This window comes from Mus caroli, chromosome 7, assembly GCF_900094665.2.
Source record: "Mus caroli chromosome 7, CAROLI_EIJ_v1.1, whole genome shotgun sequence".
In the NCBI taxonomy this organism is placed as follows: domain Eukaryota; kingdom Metazoa; phylum Chordata; class Mammalia; order Rodentia; family Muridae; genus Mus; species Mus caroli.
The window spans coordinates 53,325,752-53,340,365 of record NC_034576.1 but is presented as its reverse complement, the minus strand read 5'-3'; the positions used below and the strand labels follow the sequence as shown (position 1 = coordinate 53,340,365).

The 14,614-nt window shown below is 40.0% G+C and overlaps 1 protein-coding gene across 1 annotated transcript in view; it reads right to left on the bottom strand.

Annotated features, from left to right (window-relative positions):
- The window catches only part of Nell1 (neural EGFL like 1), an 807,173-nt gene that overhangs the window by 534,323 nt on the left and 258,236 nt on the right, over positions 1-14,614 (bottom strand). The window contains exon 12 of the mRNA XM_021166735.2: positions 10,807-10,935. Within this exon, the coding sequence (XP_021022394.1) occupies positions 10,807-10,935 (129 nt within the window). The remainder of the gene's footprint in view (positions 1-10,806; positions 10,936-14,614) is intronic.

The window sequence follows — 14,614 nt, the reverse complement described above, 5'->3', positions numbered from 1 at the left end:
AGCAGTCTAGCTAAACAAGTGAGCTCCAAGTTATGTGAGAGACCTTATCTAAAAGACAAGATGAAGAGTGATAGGAGAGGACACATGAGGTCACCTTCTGGTCTCCACATATGCGCATGCACAGGCACACATATGTATACACACAGAGACACACTCACAAAGAACAGCATGGTACACTCAATTCTTTGTATCTAGATATCAGACATATCAAAGACTCAAAAGTTATTCACATTTTAGGTAAAGAAAAGCATTTCGCCAGGCGGTGATGGTGCATGCTTTTAATCCCAGCACTTGAGAAAACAGAGGAGGAATGGATCTGGGGGAGAAGGGTGGTTAGTGAAGGGACTGGAAGAAGTAGAGGGTGGAGAAACTGTGGTTGGGCTATTATATATGAGAGAAAAATAAAATTTTAAAATGCTAAGTACTATAAATAAATGACTAATGACTTTCAAGGGAACACCTTAAAATCTAAAATTCCCACACAAGGAACCAAGAACTGTCTCAGTATCATCTCCCATGTTGAAAGTACATCCCTGGAAAGCAATTAAGAGGCTGTAACTATTTATCCTCTGAGTGTCTTGTGTCCTGAGGAGAGGAAGACACACCAGGGAAATGCCAGGTGCATCACTCTCACTGGGAGCCCATCAGGAGTCAGGTGCAGCAACTGTAGGCTTTAGAAAAACACCACCAAGCAGCTAAGCAAAGCCAGATGGACTCTTCCAAGTGGCCTCAGTAATACTTTATCTATTTCCCACCTACACTGGCCATGCCTGAACCTGGGAAGACATGAACTATGCAAGCAGTGTCACCTAACCTGGTTCTTCTCCTCCAGTGACCCTCCAGCCAATGCTTCTGAACCCTTGGGGCCTGGAATACAACTTTCTTGGCAGGACATCCAATTACATCCTCCTGACCTCAGAATTCAAATTCAATGTGACTCTGGTCCACGGCTGTGGTCTTTGATGATTTTTTTTAAAAAAGATTTATTTATTCATTACATGTAAGTACACTGCAGCTGTCTTCAGACACACCAGAAGAGGGAGTCAGATCTTGTTAAGGATGGTTGTGAGCCACCATGTGGTTGCTGGGATTTGAACTAAGGACCTTTGGAAGAGCAGTCGGGTGCTCTTACCTGCTGAGCCATCTCACCAGCCCGATTTTTTTTTTTTTTGATCATGCATCTTTAGAGATAAAAATGTTTGGGTATGTACTTTCTGTAAGTAAATACATAATTATTTAATAAAGTATATGTGTCTACTAGTACTATACTACATCATAATTATATAATATATATATTAAAATGAAAGCTATTAGCATGAGATAGCACTAAGCATAAAGTTCCAGAATGATCTCCACCCTCCAGTGAATTCATTGCACCTAGTGTGATGTCTGTACACTGTTTATATGCATGGCTTATAGGACAACCTGGATCTCCTGCCATCTCACCATTGGCTATATCTACCAGTTGCTCTTTGTTGTAGTCATATTAAAGCTATCACTCTGTGCTTTTGTGTACACTAAGGACATTCATCCCTCACATTAAGGATATCCATTCCTCACACCTCTTCCATTTCACAACTTTAAGAACTCAGTTTCTTGGCCATGCCTCTCAGGTAACCTGAATAAAGTACTATTGGCAGAATGCATGGCTCCCATCAACACAGACCTACTACAGTCTTTAAGTCTATGATGGTATAAGTTCTGCTATGTTTTCATTATCTGGTTATAAGTCTTTCTTCCACTCTAGACTCTGGTGTTCCTGAGGGTGGGACAGATCACTGATCATCTTCAGAATTCTAACAACCCAGAAGCCCCAGCCAAGCATGTGCCTAAGTAAAATAAGGCTCCAGGCTTGCTTGCTTTACACCCTTGACAGGACTGTGATATAAGCAACCTTGTATGCTTCATACTGCAAGACAACAACAGAGTTCACTGATACAGATAAAGGACATGGCTGGATATAAGACCCACTTCTATGAAGCCTACCACAGCTCAATATAAAACCATGGCCCAATATGTATGCTCATGGGTACAATATATATATATATATATCTAGGGTATGTGTACATAGACAGACCAGGAAGACCTACGTTCTAGTTCAGTAGCTGCAAAAGATAAGATGATTGCTAATATGACACATAACTGCCCAATTAAAATGATAAAAGGTATAACAATGCACACCTATATTACACCAGTCTTCACAAAGCACTTCCAGTTGTCTTTATTTAAGTCTTGTTTCATAACTTATTTGAGCTATGAGAAACTGAAACACAAAAGGATCAAGTAACATTCTATGGTGACCCAGTTGCTAAATGATCAAGCCAGGATCAATCAGGGTCTCCTGATCCTCATTTTAACATTCTTCCACTCTATCATTGCCTCAGGAAGTGTCAAGAAAATCAACAGAGAGCACAAAACACTAGAAAACGGAACTATCTGGGGCTTGTCAGCCACCAAGGCAAGCCACCAGGCAAGCAGGGCCAGCCATTTCTACATTCATTTTTGCTTCAATCTGCACTTTCTTTTTCTATGGCACTTACAACTCCACAATTTGGGGATGTCCTTAATTATCCAGCATCCTATTATGCACACACTCATCTCTGCTACCATTAGGATGACATAAATCATTTGCAGATGCATGTTAAGCTTTTTGCACAAACTGCTTTCTGCTTAGCGTAAGGCTCCAAATGTATACTGCATATAAAACCATGAATTTTGTCAAGACAACAACAACAACAACAAAATCAGGCAAGTCACTTTGGGATATGAAGTATACAAAGTTGAACCAACCCCACAGAGGAGCAACAGTAGTCACCATGGAGACATCTTAGGAAAAGGACAATGACACTGTGGCAGGCAAACTGTCCTGTTATCCAACCCTATCTATGAATGAGTCTCAATAATATCTGCTGACATCAGAACACAAGAAATGAAAGAGTAAAAAGGATTAAAATTAATGAGGAACTTTTTTTTTTCATTTAGTAAGCAGAAAAGCCAGCAAGATCAGAAAGCTGCTTATCACAAATTCTTGTTCCTCCTGGGCACAGAGCTAGATGCTGTTCACCAGTCTCCCTTGGTGCTGAGTGTGGTGGGTAACGAGGTTTTAGCAAGTGAAATGTAACCAGCACAGGCACAGTGAAAACTTTCTGTTCTCTCTTCCTTCTCCACAATGTCCTTGAAGATCACAGACTACACATGATGGACCACCAAAGGGGGCCTGACTCAGAGCTCTGAGAGAAGACCTTAATGACTAGAAACAGCCATTTTAAAGATTATGCAATGAGGAATGAAAGCTGTCATTGCTGTAAGCCCCACATCAATTGATTTACTATAAATGTTGTGACAAATGCCCATCTTGAGGTACTAAAGACAGCTAGTTCATAGTAGGGTATGGTGGTTTAATGAGAAATGTCCCCAAAGGGCTCAAGTATTTAAATACTTGGTGCTGTTTGGGAAGGTTATGTATGGAGCCTTGCTGTAGGAAGTATGCCCCTGGGGATGGACTTTGATGTATCAAGGCTCACCCTCTTCTTATTTTCTCTGCTTCCTATTTATGAATGAAATGTGATTTCCATCTTCCTGCTTCTGCCACCATGCTATGGGTCCTCAGCATTATGGACTCTCTGAAACCATAAGCACTAAAATAGGCCCCTTCTTCCTTAGGTTCCTTTTGGTCATGGTATTTTTCACAGCAACAGAAAAATAATACAGGGGAAAAGGTAACACACGTGTGCTAATATTCCATGGATTGAATAGTAGCAAAACATAGCAAAAGCAACTTCACATTGTAGAAAGCAGGACTTGAATGACACAAGGCAACTTTGTCACAAGAAAGGGACAGTCACACAGAGACTTGAATCCTTTCCCACCCTTCTCTTCCCTCCTTTATTCTTTCCTTCCATTAAACTCATGTTTGTTCACCAGCAATTCACCTTGCACTACCTTAGAGACTGAAAATAATAAGGAATAAAATTACTGTCCCATGCAGTTTATACTCCAAAAAGACAAAGTAAGATAATAATAATTTTGAAAAAAAGAAAAAGAATTTTTAGAGAGAAATTGCTATGATGAAAATAAAGTTCAAATATCAAAATGGCAACAAAAGCATTAGAGGCTGAAAAAGATAATCTCATCTGGGTGGTTAGGAGTTCTTTCAATTTTTCAAAGAAAATTTTAGAATTTTCTGAGCTTGCTAAGAGAAAAAGAAAACTTTGCAAAGACTTGGGAGGAACATCCCAGGCGAGGGAAAGAACCACCACCCAGACTTGATGGAAGAATGCAAAGAATGCCAATAAAGTTGAAGATGCATGAACACAAAGCAGAGGTCAACAGAAATACCAAGCTCACGATCCCAAGCTCACACCAAGTCTTACCCAGATCCAAATTTCGGTATCATTCCAAGAACCATGGCACCCATCAGGCAATTTCTAACAGAGCAATGGCATAACTTCTGGATGCTTTCAAAGCTCCCCCTTCATATATTGTTGGGAAGGTGAGTAAATGGGGCAAGAGTGGCTACCATGGTCATCATTAGCTAAGAAACAAAGAAGACCCAGACAAGGGCTGACACAATGAAGATGCAATAAATAGGTGGTCATTTGAAATGAAGGTTGGAAAAGGCTGAATTCATGAGCAGTTTCAACATTCTGTGATTGGAACAACCAAGTAGACGGGTGTACTATTAGCTGAGTTAAGCACTACAACCCAGGAGAAAGCAAGAACCCAAGGAGTTTTAGAATGCAATAGTTTAGCTACATGACAATCCCATTTATGAAAAACACCCTAGAGACCTAATCAATACTTGACACATTATTGAAAAAACATAATGAAAAATTTCAAACAATGCCTTACAAATGATTTTGAAGAATGCTTTTAATAGCTCACTTACCCTGCTGTTCTGACCACTGTGCCAGACAGTTTGAAGGGCTCAAGCTTTAACAAGAACTCTTTGGTCTGACTCAAGTAGAGGTAACAGAATTTAAGTTTGCTCTTAATTTGCTGTGTCTGTTTTAATTCCAAGAGGAAACTTGTCAGGGCAGGATAAAGAGATGATAATATGGACCAGGACAAGCACAGGGTGCTGTGCAGTGTTTGTGGAACACACCTATTCATGTGAAGAAGAGTGGGAAATAGTGTGAATGAACAATGATGTTTCTACTGTGTGTTTCTACAACACGTCGGCTCTATTCTCAGTTCATTGTCCCATTTGATTCCAGGCTATACAGGAGAATTCCCAGCCCATTTTACAGGTGAGATAATTAAAAATTCAAAGCTCTAGTAATTTACACAAAGTCACACTGAGGGGATGGAGTGCAAAACCAAGCTACAGACTGGGGTCTGTCTGGTGTTTATAGCTCACTCAATATCATGAAAGCATTCTAATCCCTATTACTCAGTTAATATGCCGCAAACATTTGGGTGCTAAAAATGTGAAGCCAAGGAGGAAATGACCGGGATCATCTGATCATGCAAACACATTTAGAATTAGTATTGTGGGAGTTCAACTAAAATTGACATCGGTCAAGGCAGAAGGGTTATGAAGGGTTCAAGTAAGAGGGAGGATAGGAACACATGTGTTTGCATCTTAGGTGCTTGGGTTTGATCCCAAGCAGCCTTGGGATCAAAGATGCAGAGGTAAATGGAAGGGAGTCTAGCTGTTCCAGTTGGAGATAGGACAACAGACAGAGCTACTCAGACGAAACAAAAGCTAAAATCTGTCTGAGAAAACACTTGGGTAACAGGCTATCTCGCTGAGGCAAGCAGACTAAACAGAAGAAGAAAGACTTCTGGAGGCATTCTTACATCCAAAATTCGGAATTCCTGCCAATACCCAGCCACAAGGGCAAAGAGCTAATGTGCTAAAGATGGATAATTCCTCCCTAGTCAAAGCAGGACTTCAGAGATAGACTCAAACTGGAACATTAACTGGGCTCTGTGAATCACAAGGGCCATTCATGCTATAATATGTAAAAACACTTAAATGTAAAAGAAAACGTGAAAGCAGAGATATCTGATTAATTCTTGGGTAATCAGAAGCGTAGCAAGCACCCTGAGCCAGTCCCTGTGGATTCTCTAAAGCAGGAACTGGCAGGCTTGTTTCTATGGAAGTGTGCTCACACTAGACTCTGTACGGTAATCTCTACCTTCAGAGTGAGTCTGAGGCCACTTCCCATTTGAACTCTTGTTTCCCAGCAACTTTTCAGGTCTCTTACTACTGAAAAACAAACAAACAAACAAACAAAAAAAAAAAAAACCGGGCCCATGCATCCATCGTAACCTCCAATCACATGAAGTTATTGCTCTGATATAATTATAACATAATCTTGGGAAATAAAAGATATTATTTAAAAAGAGAAGTTATGATTCACATTGCTGATCAGTGCCTGTGTGTATCCAATGCTTCTGAATACCTGCTACATGTGATTATTAGATTCACATAGCAGAGGCCATTGCGTGCTAAACTCTTCCCATAAAGAGCTCCATTTGTGCTTTCTGAGGAAAGAGCACATACAGCCTTGTAAGTGACAATGGCTTGTGTCCCATACCCCCCTGCATAACTGATTTAATCTAGTCCTTCCATCTCAAGGCACTTTCCCTGGTCATCTGCCAGTTTTACCATAACATGTAGATGAATAAAATTTGGTTCTCAAAGTACTGACCTCTGAGAGAACACAATCCAGGAGCTTGTGCTGGTGATGATGATGATGATGATAATGATAATGATGATGATGATCAACACAATCTTTTCAATCTTTAGTCAATCTGGGAAATTTGGTAAATGTTCCATCTCATTGGGATATGAACTGGGAAATCCAATTTTCTATGCTGGATTTGGCATAACCAAACACTAAATTGCAACTGTATTCTACCACACATATACAAAACAATTTACTGCCTGACTGCTAGCTCCTGTCTTTTAGACTTTCCCTGGTGATTTCTCAACACTGCTTTTTTATTGTAAATATTGATCTCTGCTGAATAGAAGAGCTTTGGATCAATTAATCAGGGTCTATCAGCAAACTCAACTCAGTTATAGAAAAGCAACAGGTGACTGTCCCTCACCATCAAGGCAAATGTCAATGGTATAAAATATTACATATGACCTGCACCAGAAATCTACTCATCATCTGTCAGATGTCAATTGTTCCATGTTATCTTTCTTCTAGAAGCCCGACTAAACAACAACAACAACAACAAAACCCTTGATATATGATGAGGTTTTGTGCCAGAAAGAGAATAATAGAGATAGAAACTTGCAAAAATTGTTAGAGTCTTCATTCAGAAATAATCTGGGTCATGTCTACTTGCAGCTTGTTTGCTTGGTTTTCTATTCTTTTTTTCTTTGAGACATGGTATTTCTGATCTAAAACACGAGGCTGACCTAGAACTCAGAGAGTTACCTGCCTCTAACCCTGCTAGAATTAAAGACAAGTGCCATCATGCCTGAGCCAGTTTTTTTTAAAGGTTTATCTTTATCATGTTTAATTACATGCATGTATATGAGTGCTGTGACTGTAGATAGACAAGGCAGCAGATCTCCCTGGAGATGGAGTTACAGACCTGAGTTTCTTGACATGGCTGTGGTAGCTGTGGTACACACTGCATTCTCTTAAGAACTCAGCTGTCCCTTAGCCCCATCCCACTGTAGTTCTTTAGCTAACCTGGATGTCCGCGGGATGAATCAAGAAAAAAGAAGATATTTTGAACTCCAATAGGAGATCAGAACAGTAGGAGGATTAGGAGCAGAGACCACCAGAGCATCAGGAAAAAACCGGAGTAGAAAATCACTAAGCTCTGCCATGGCTGGGTTTCTCTGAGTCTCAATGGCTGCATTGGGTAAAGTGGGGCTAACAATGGCCAGGGTTGCCATGTGCTCACAGATTCTAAGCCTCCATAAGTGTAACAAACACAAACGGATCCTGGGAAACTCAGGTCAACTAAAAGGTCATTTGTCAATCAGTTCTCATCCTGCAGGATGCAAAGGACATCATATTATTCCTCCCTTCCAGTTCCTTCCGGTTCATGAAATGCTGCTCGGCCTCCAAATTCAGTAGTAAGGGTGCCAACAGGACAGCTAGCATGGCAATTATACCAGACACTGGTTATAACTCACAGGAAGGTATCAGAAACTACCTAAAACCCACTCAGTAAAAATGCTATCACAGGGGGAGAAATCCCCAGCCAACCAGATCCTTAAAACACTAAAAAATCCAATGAACGAAGTTTTCAGGATGAGGACTGGGCCTGCCCCAGTCTCACAAGGCAAAAATGAAACCTGGTGAATTGTATTACAGCTGACAGAAGGTTTTATTATCTTCCATTGATTGGTCAGGAGTTTTGACATCTCCTCAGCAGTTTTATACCTTCTGAAGACCAGGAGTCTTTAATACACCAGAGCTCTGCTGCCGTGGGACAAAGGTAAGAAAGTGCAATACCTTTTGTGCTTTGTCTTCTGAGAATCTGGGATGGATCTTTCAAGATTTCTGGGCAGTGTGTGTACTGTTTTGTTTTAATTTCAAGCTAATCTTGCTCATTGTGGTTTTATAATCCAGGTCATTTTCATTCATTTATTACAGTTTATGCATCTCTAGTTGTCTCTAAGCTATGGTGAGATAATGCATCCCTGGAGGTTTCTGATACTCACCTCTAAGGTTCTCCACTAGATGACACTGTATCAGTATTATGTATGTATCAGTATGATGTATCACTGTATCAGTATCATGTATGACACTGTATCAGTATCATGTAACCACCGAATGTAAACCCAAAGATCAAGTTCGATGTGTTCAAGATGATGAGCACATGCTCTTAAGCATTGGCATCCACTACATGTGGTCCTGAGTTCCCTCTGGATGCCCAACATGTAGTTCCTGCTTTAGCTCCAGCGTTCTGTTGTTATGCCCTATATTCCTCCTTATTACTTATATTCCTCCTTAGAACGGGTCTGTTAAGTTCCGTGGACCTTCTGGACTGTCTCTATGATGGCAGAGAAATGTCTACAGCCCCTAGCCATCCCTATGATCTAGACCACTGGTACCAAGCAAGCATGCTGGCGTGGAGACAGATCCAGATGGTGAACTAGGCAGAGGCATTCCAAGAAAACAGTGAGTCAGACCTGCCGTCATACAGTGTAACTAATTTTTTTAAAGGCCTCCCACAGAAAGGGCAACTTTAATACCACTGTTTTCTCTTGGAGCCAATTCTATATAATAAAAATCTGAATCAAGGAAGAAAGAATCAAAGAGTCACAGCAAGCATTCACAGCAGCCATTACTCCCATTTCTTCTAGGTCTCAAATGCACATGGGCCCTAGGGGTCAGTATACATGGATTCTGCTATCACTTTTATAATGGCTCAGAGTTCAACCCAACATTTAGCAGAAGATAGGAGCATAACTCCATCAGCTCACTACCTAGTTTGGAAGTGTTTCCCATAGAGATTGAATTAAAAGGATTTTCACGTGGAGGCTTTTTTCCTGATTAAGTGGAAAACAACATAAGATAGAAATATAAAGAAATCACTTAATCTGAAGTATTGACATTTATAATGTTCTTCCCCAAATTGACAAATAGCTAAGAAGAATTTAAGGGTGGATGGAAAATATTCATAATCAAAAGGGTAACTTTATTTTCCCAAAGGATGTGAATCAAGTTCAAAGCAAAAGCACAAATGCAAAATAAAAGGATTAAAAAGAGGGAGGAAGCTCACAGGTTAGAATACTGCTACTGACTAAGAAGAAAGGAACAAAGAAAGCCTTCCAGAATAAATGAAAAAGCAAGGACTACCCACCAGAACCATCACTGGGAATCAGCAGATAATTTTTTTTAAAGAAGTGAATAGCTCTTTGAGTGAAGTCAAAATGTTAAACAGGGGTCAGCAAGACAGAACACAGACTGAACAGGCATTTATCATTATTGTTACCTATGAGCACCATCTGTACCTTAAGAACACTTGACCCACTTTAGAACCAAGCTACATGTGCGTGATAGTGAATAGACACTGCCCCATTTGTTCAGTTTGAGAAATCTGCCTTTCTCCCAGGCTACCACAGCTTGATATTCAGCTAACAAAGATGAAAGGAGTGGCCGAATTGAAACAGGAGGAGCAGAGAAGCAGACCAATCATGACTCTGCCTTATAGAACTTCTCTGCTCAAAGGGGAGGAGCCAGGGAGAGCCTTTGAAAAGGACAGGCTCAGATATATTAGACGTGGTCAGAGCAAGCCCCACCCCTCTGGCTGCTAAAAGAGTACATGTGTGCAATGCTCACCAGCAGCATGTGAGGTGCTGAGCTTGGGAGAAAGGGATGTACCCACAAGGCAAAGAGATGGTAGGTTGGACTTGAGGCCACATCCCCATCGTAACAGTGTCAGTTCATGGGACTAAGTCATAAGTCCTGTCAGTCCCATTAATTTTTGATAATGACCAGAAAGTGACAGCTCACGAATGATCCTTTGAGGAAATCAACTGAAAAAATAATTCTGCCTTCAGGAATTGAAAATGAAATCTGGATCTAAGCCAATCTCTGATCCCTTATTTGAAAAAGGGAACTCATTTGCCACATCCCATGATGACCTTGGAGATGATTCTCCCCTCCAATCATTAGAATGAAAGTGTTGTGCTTGTGGTTACCCTGGTGTTGGTGTGGACAGTGGGGAGACGGTATGATCTCACACAGCCCTTAGTTTCTCACGTGAAGCTGCTGGATAAACCATGAGAATGGATGCCCTTGCATAGCCAAATCCATATCTGTAGTAACTGGAAATAAACTTCTCTACCACTTCCCCACAAGACCTGGCTGACCTTACCTTCACAGTACGCAGAGTTGCCCTGGACAGAGATGTATCCATTCTTGCACTCACAAGTCGCTTTTGTATTCCAATTTTTGCATTCCGAGTTTTCTCCACACTTAGGTGCTTCTGCACAGAAGTTATGACCTACAGGACAGAAAGAATGTTTTACATCGAGGAATGACAAGAAGGAAGAGCCTCCAACAATAAGGCACACAGTACTGTATATGACATAGGGATCACAGGAATGGACCATGAACATGCAAGATTAAGCCTCGTATGAGCTATAGGGCAGGAAGGAGAAACTCTGGGCTGTCCTGTATATGAGAGCATGTTTCCTGATATGCCTGGCACTGCTCACCTTGCTAAGCTACTTCCTGACTGGGTATTGTACCCAAGCCAATCTGAGCAGTCTTGTTGCTTCTTACATTGTTATACTTATCTTAGTAGATAATTTATGATGTGTAGAAAATAATGCATGACCTAAATGTATGGGTATAGGAGATACAATTAATCTGAGTGTTATCATTATAGAGCCTCTCCTTCTGCCAGGCTTCACTACTTTGTACATAGCTATGATCTTTTCATACACTGATGCTTATTTCTAAACAAATATTCAGTTTTTGCCATCTTCAACCTCCCATGGTATAATCATTATGTGTATATATATATACTTGTAGATGTCTTTATTCATATTAATAAACTCCAACCATGGCAATGCTTATAGGCATTCATTTGTCAATGCTGTGTCTCAGCATTATGAGAAGTCCATAATTTACATTTAAGTACTTTCCTAAAAAAATCAATATTGGAATTATTTGCATGTTTTGAAATATAAAATTGTTGCTAAATAGTTTTAAACCCAGTTTTGACAAGTCAAAATTGTTTTGCCCCACACTTATTCCAGAATTCTGTCTATCCCTTGTAGGCTAGTTGCTTTACCTCCTCAAGTATCTACTAGAAATCTATGCTCAGATATTTCTGAAATTAATTTTAATTCATTTCAAATGTTCAAGCTAGGTATCATGAAACCTATACTGTACTCCAAACGTAAGGGAAACTAGAACACAAGGATTCAACACCAGCCTTGACCACACAGCAAGACTGCCTCAATCAGTCAATTATAGAACTATCCTTTTATTTGAAAAATAATTCTACTCTGTAAAGCTATTTAATCTCAACATTTGAAGATATGATGTCTACAAATCTTTCCATATGACCCATCAAAAACTATGTGCTTTTGTATACTGGTATGATTAGATAGTGATTACATTGTGATTATATAATATAGGATAAATTCCTCATCTCCAATTCTATCACCTATTCATATCTGCACAGTCACTATTTGTTGCAGGATATTTGAACATATTGTGAACCCAGAGAAGCCCAGAGATTATATTATTTACTGAAAAACTGTTTCTACTTAGGGTGTGGCTCAACCCTTAGAACACACCCTTAATCCCTCTGGTTGGAATACAGACATACCCTTAGAACATACCTTTAATCCCAAACAAGGAAGATAAAGTTAGTTTGTAGAAAAAAAAAAAAGCACCCCTGTTTGAAAGTGGTGTCTAATTGAGTGGCCGACAATGTGATTAATCAGAGAGAAATTTGATAGAAAAGGATATGCCTAATTCTCATGAGAAAAGACAGAGAAGGAAAGCTATTTAAGACGGCACAGAGAGAGAAAAGGGAGGATAGTTTTACCTAGATAGTTGTACAGAGACATGTTGCAGAGAGAAGACAAGTTAGACACAAATGAAGACAGAACAAACCAGAAAATGAGAAGGAGCCAGGAGATCAGTGTTTGCTCTCAGACTTCTAGCTGGGTCACAGGACAGGGTCTCTCTTATTTCGTTGTCTTACTGTGTCACATGATCTATGTCTTTTTTATTCTTTTCCTGCTAAATTTCAGTGAATTCCCCATATAACTCTAAGTTCATTAATTCTGTGTTGGGCTGTGTCTCATTCTGCCTTAGTCTCTCATATCATTTTAAATTGCCCTTATATTTTAGTCTAGAATTCAGTGTTGTTCCTTTTAATCTGCTTAGTCAATTTGATATCCCCTTATCTATTCACCTTTTAATCCTTTAAATCAATCTTTATGCTGAGGCTTTCACTATCACCCAGCTGGCTTTGTGATTGTGCAGTTTGTTGTTTATGCTGAACATTATCGATGGTGGCTTGTTTTCTTTCTTTTCCTTGAGCCTGACTCTTTCATTTTAGAGCTCATCTTGTTTGAAATGGAATATGTAGAAAATATTCCTGGCTTGGGTTTTAGTATTTTATGTTACCTTCTGTCAGGTGGCTGAAGGAACTGTCAACATATAATCACTTTAAACTGTCTGTTTGCCTTGGGGTGAGAATTGAACCACACAAGTAGGACACCCTGCAGCCCTACGCTTTCTGGAATGCCAGCTTCCTCCTGTAGAACCGAATCTAAGACTCAAGATAGCCTTAGACAGATAAGCCTTGCCTATGACAGATAAGCCTCGTCTTAAAGGTTTGCTTTTCACCCTTTGAGAAAATCACCCTTTGAGATTCTCATTCAAGCATCTCATACTAGCACCAGGCTATGTACTGTCCATTAAAAAGTCATGCAGAAAACCAACAAAGATAAACAAACAAACAAACAAACAAAAATCAACCTGCTCTCAGGGAACACCAACTCCAGCATGCTTCCTGATTTCAAGGGCATCACAGGTCTTTAACTTCTCTCTCTCTCTCTCTCTCTCTCTCTCTCTCTCTCTCTCTCTCTCTCTCTNTCTCTCTCTCTCTCTCTCTCTCTCTCTCTCTCTCTCTCTTTCTCTCTCTTTCTCTCTCCTTCTCTACTGCAAAACCTACTAAATGAAAAAAAAAAAAAAAAACCATACTATGCAGCACCTGGGGGTTAACCTGGGAGGCTCGGCTCTATAAAATATAGGTTAAGTGTGATAAGATATGTGACAGTACTTTATCCCCTTTAAGTCGGTACATTTTGAGGATACTAATGATTATGCTACAGCACATATGATCATCTCACAGGAAACTGCACCTTGGGATCTGGAAATCTCATGTATAATTCAGAGTCTACAGCTAACAAACACTGCATATCACCTTTCCTGCCTCGGTACATACAGAAATGATGACAGTGGTGATTTCAAACTGCTGCTGAGACCCTCAGCCAAGACAGGCAAGTACAGAGAGATCACGCCCCCTGACCCTCTCACACATGCAACAATTACCCTTTTACATTTTGGCATATGGATTATGGAAACTACAAACTCAGGCTTAAAAACCATGCAAATCCCCAGACAAGGCAAAATTACACTTTAATTCCTTTTAATGAGAAAATTCTAGAACTGTTATTCTTCAATTTTTTTAAACCAACAACATTTAGCCTAGAAGGTAATGCTTTGTACTACTAATAATAAGATTCTTGCACCTGTAATGAGCCTCTCATTTCAGTAAATATTTTAAATAAGAGAGATAGCATTACTGATTTGTGGTTGAAGAATGTGAAGAGCCAAATTAATATAAAATATTTGAAACAGCTCCTGATACATACTAAAGAAGTTGGACATTGGTAACCATTCTATTGGTGATGTTGGTAATAGATGATGTTAGTGATGGTGATGATAGGAATGGGAATGGACATGATGATGGTGATTGTGGTGATTTTGCTAACAGTAAGAACTAAAGTTTATGACACCCGCCAGTTACCCACGACCCCCGCCACAGGATTTTGAGACTTCTGGTGAGTGGAACACAGCTTCTGCTCCAGTCCAATCACGCGGGACCTGAGACTGCTTTGGTTGGGGAGACAGAAATCCGACCTGAGTAGGGC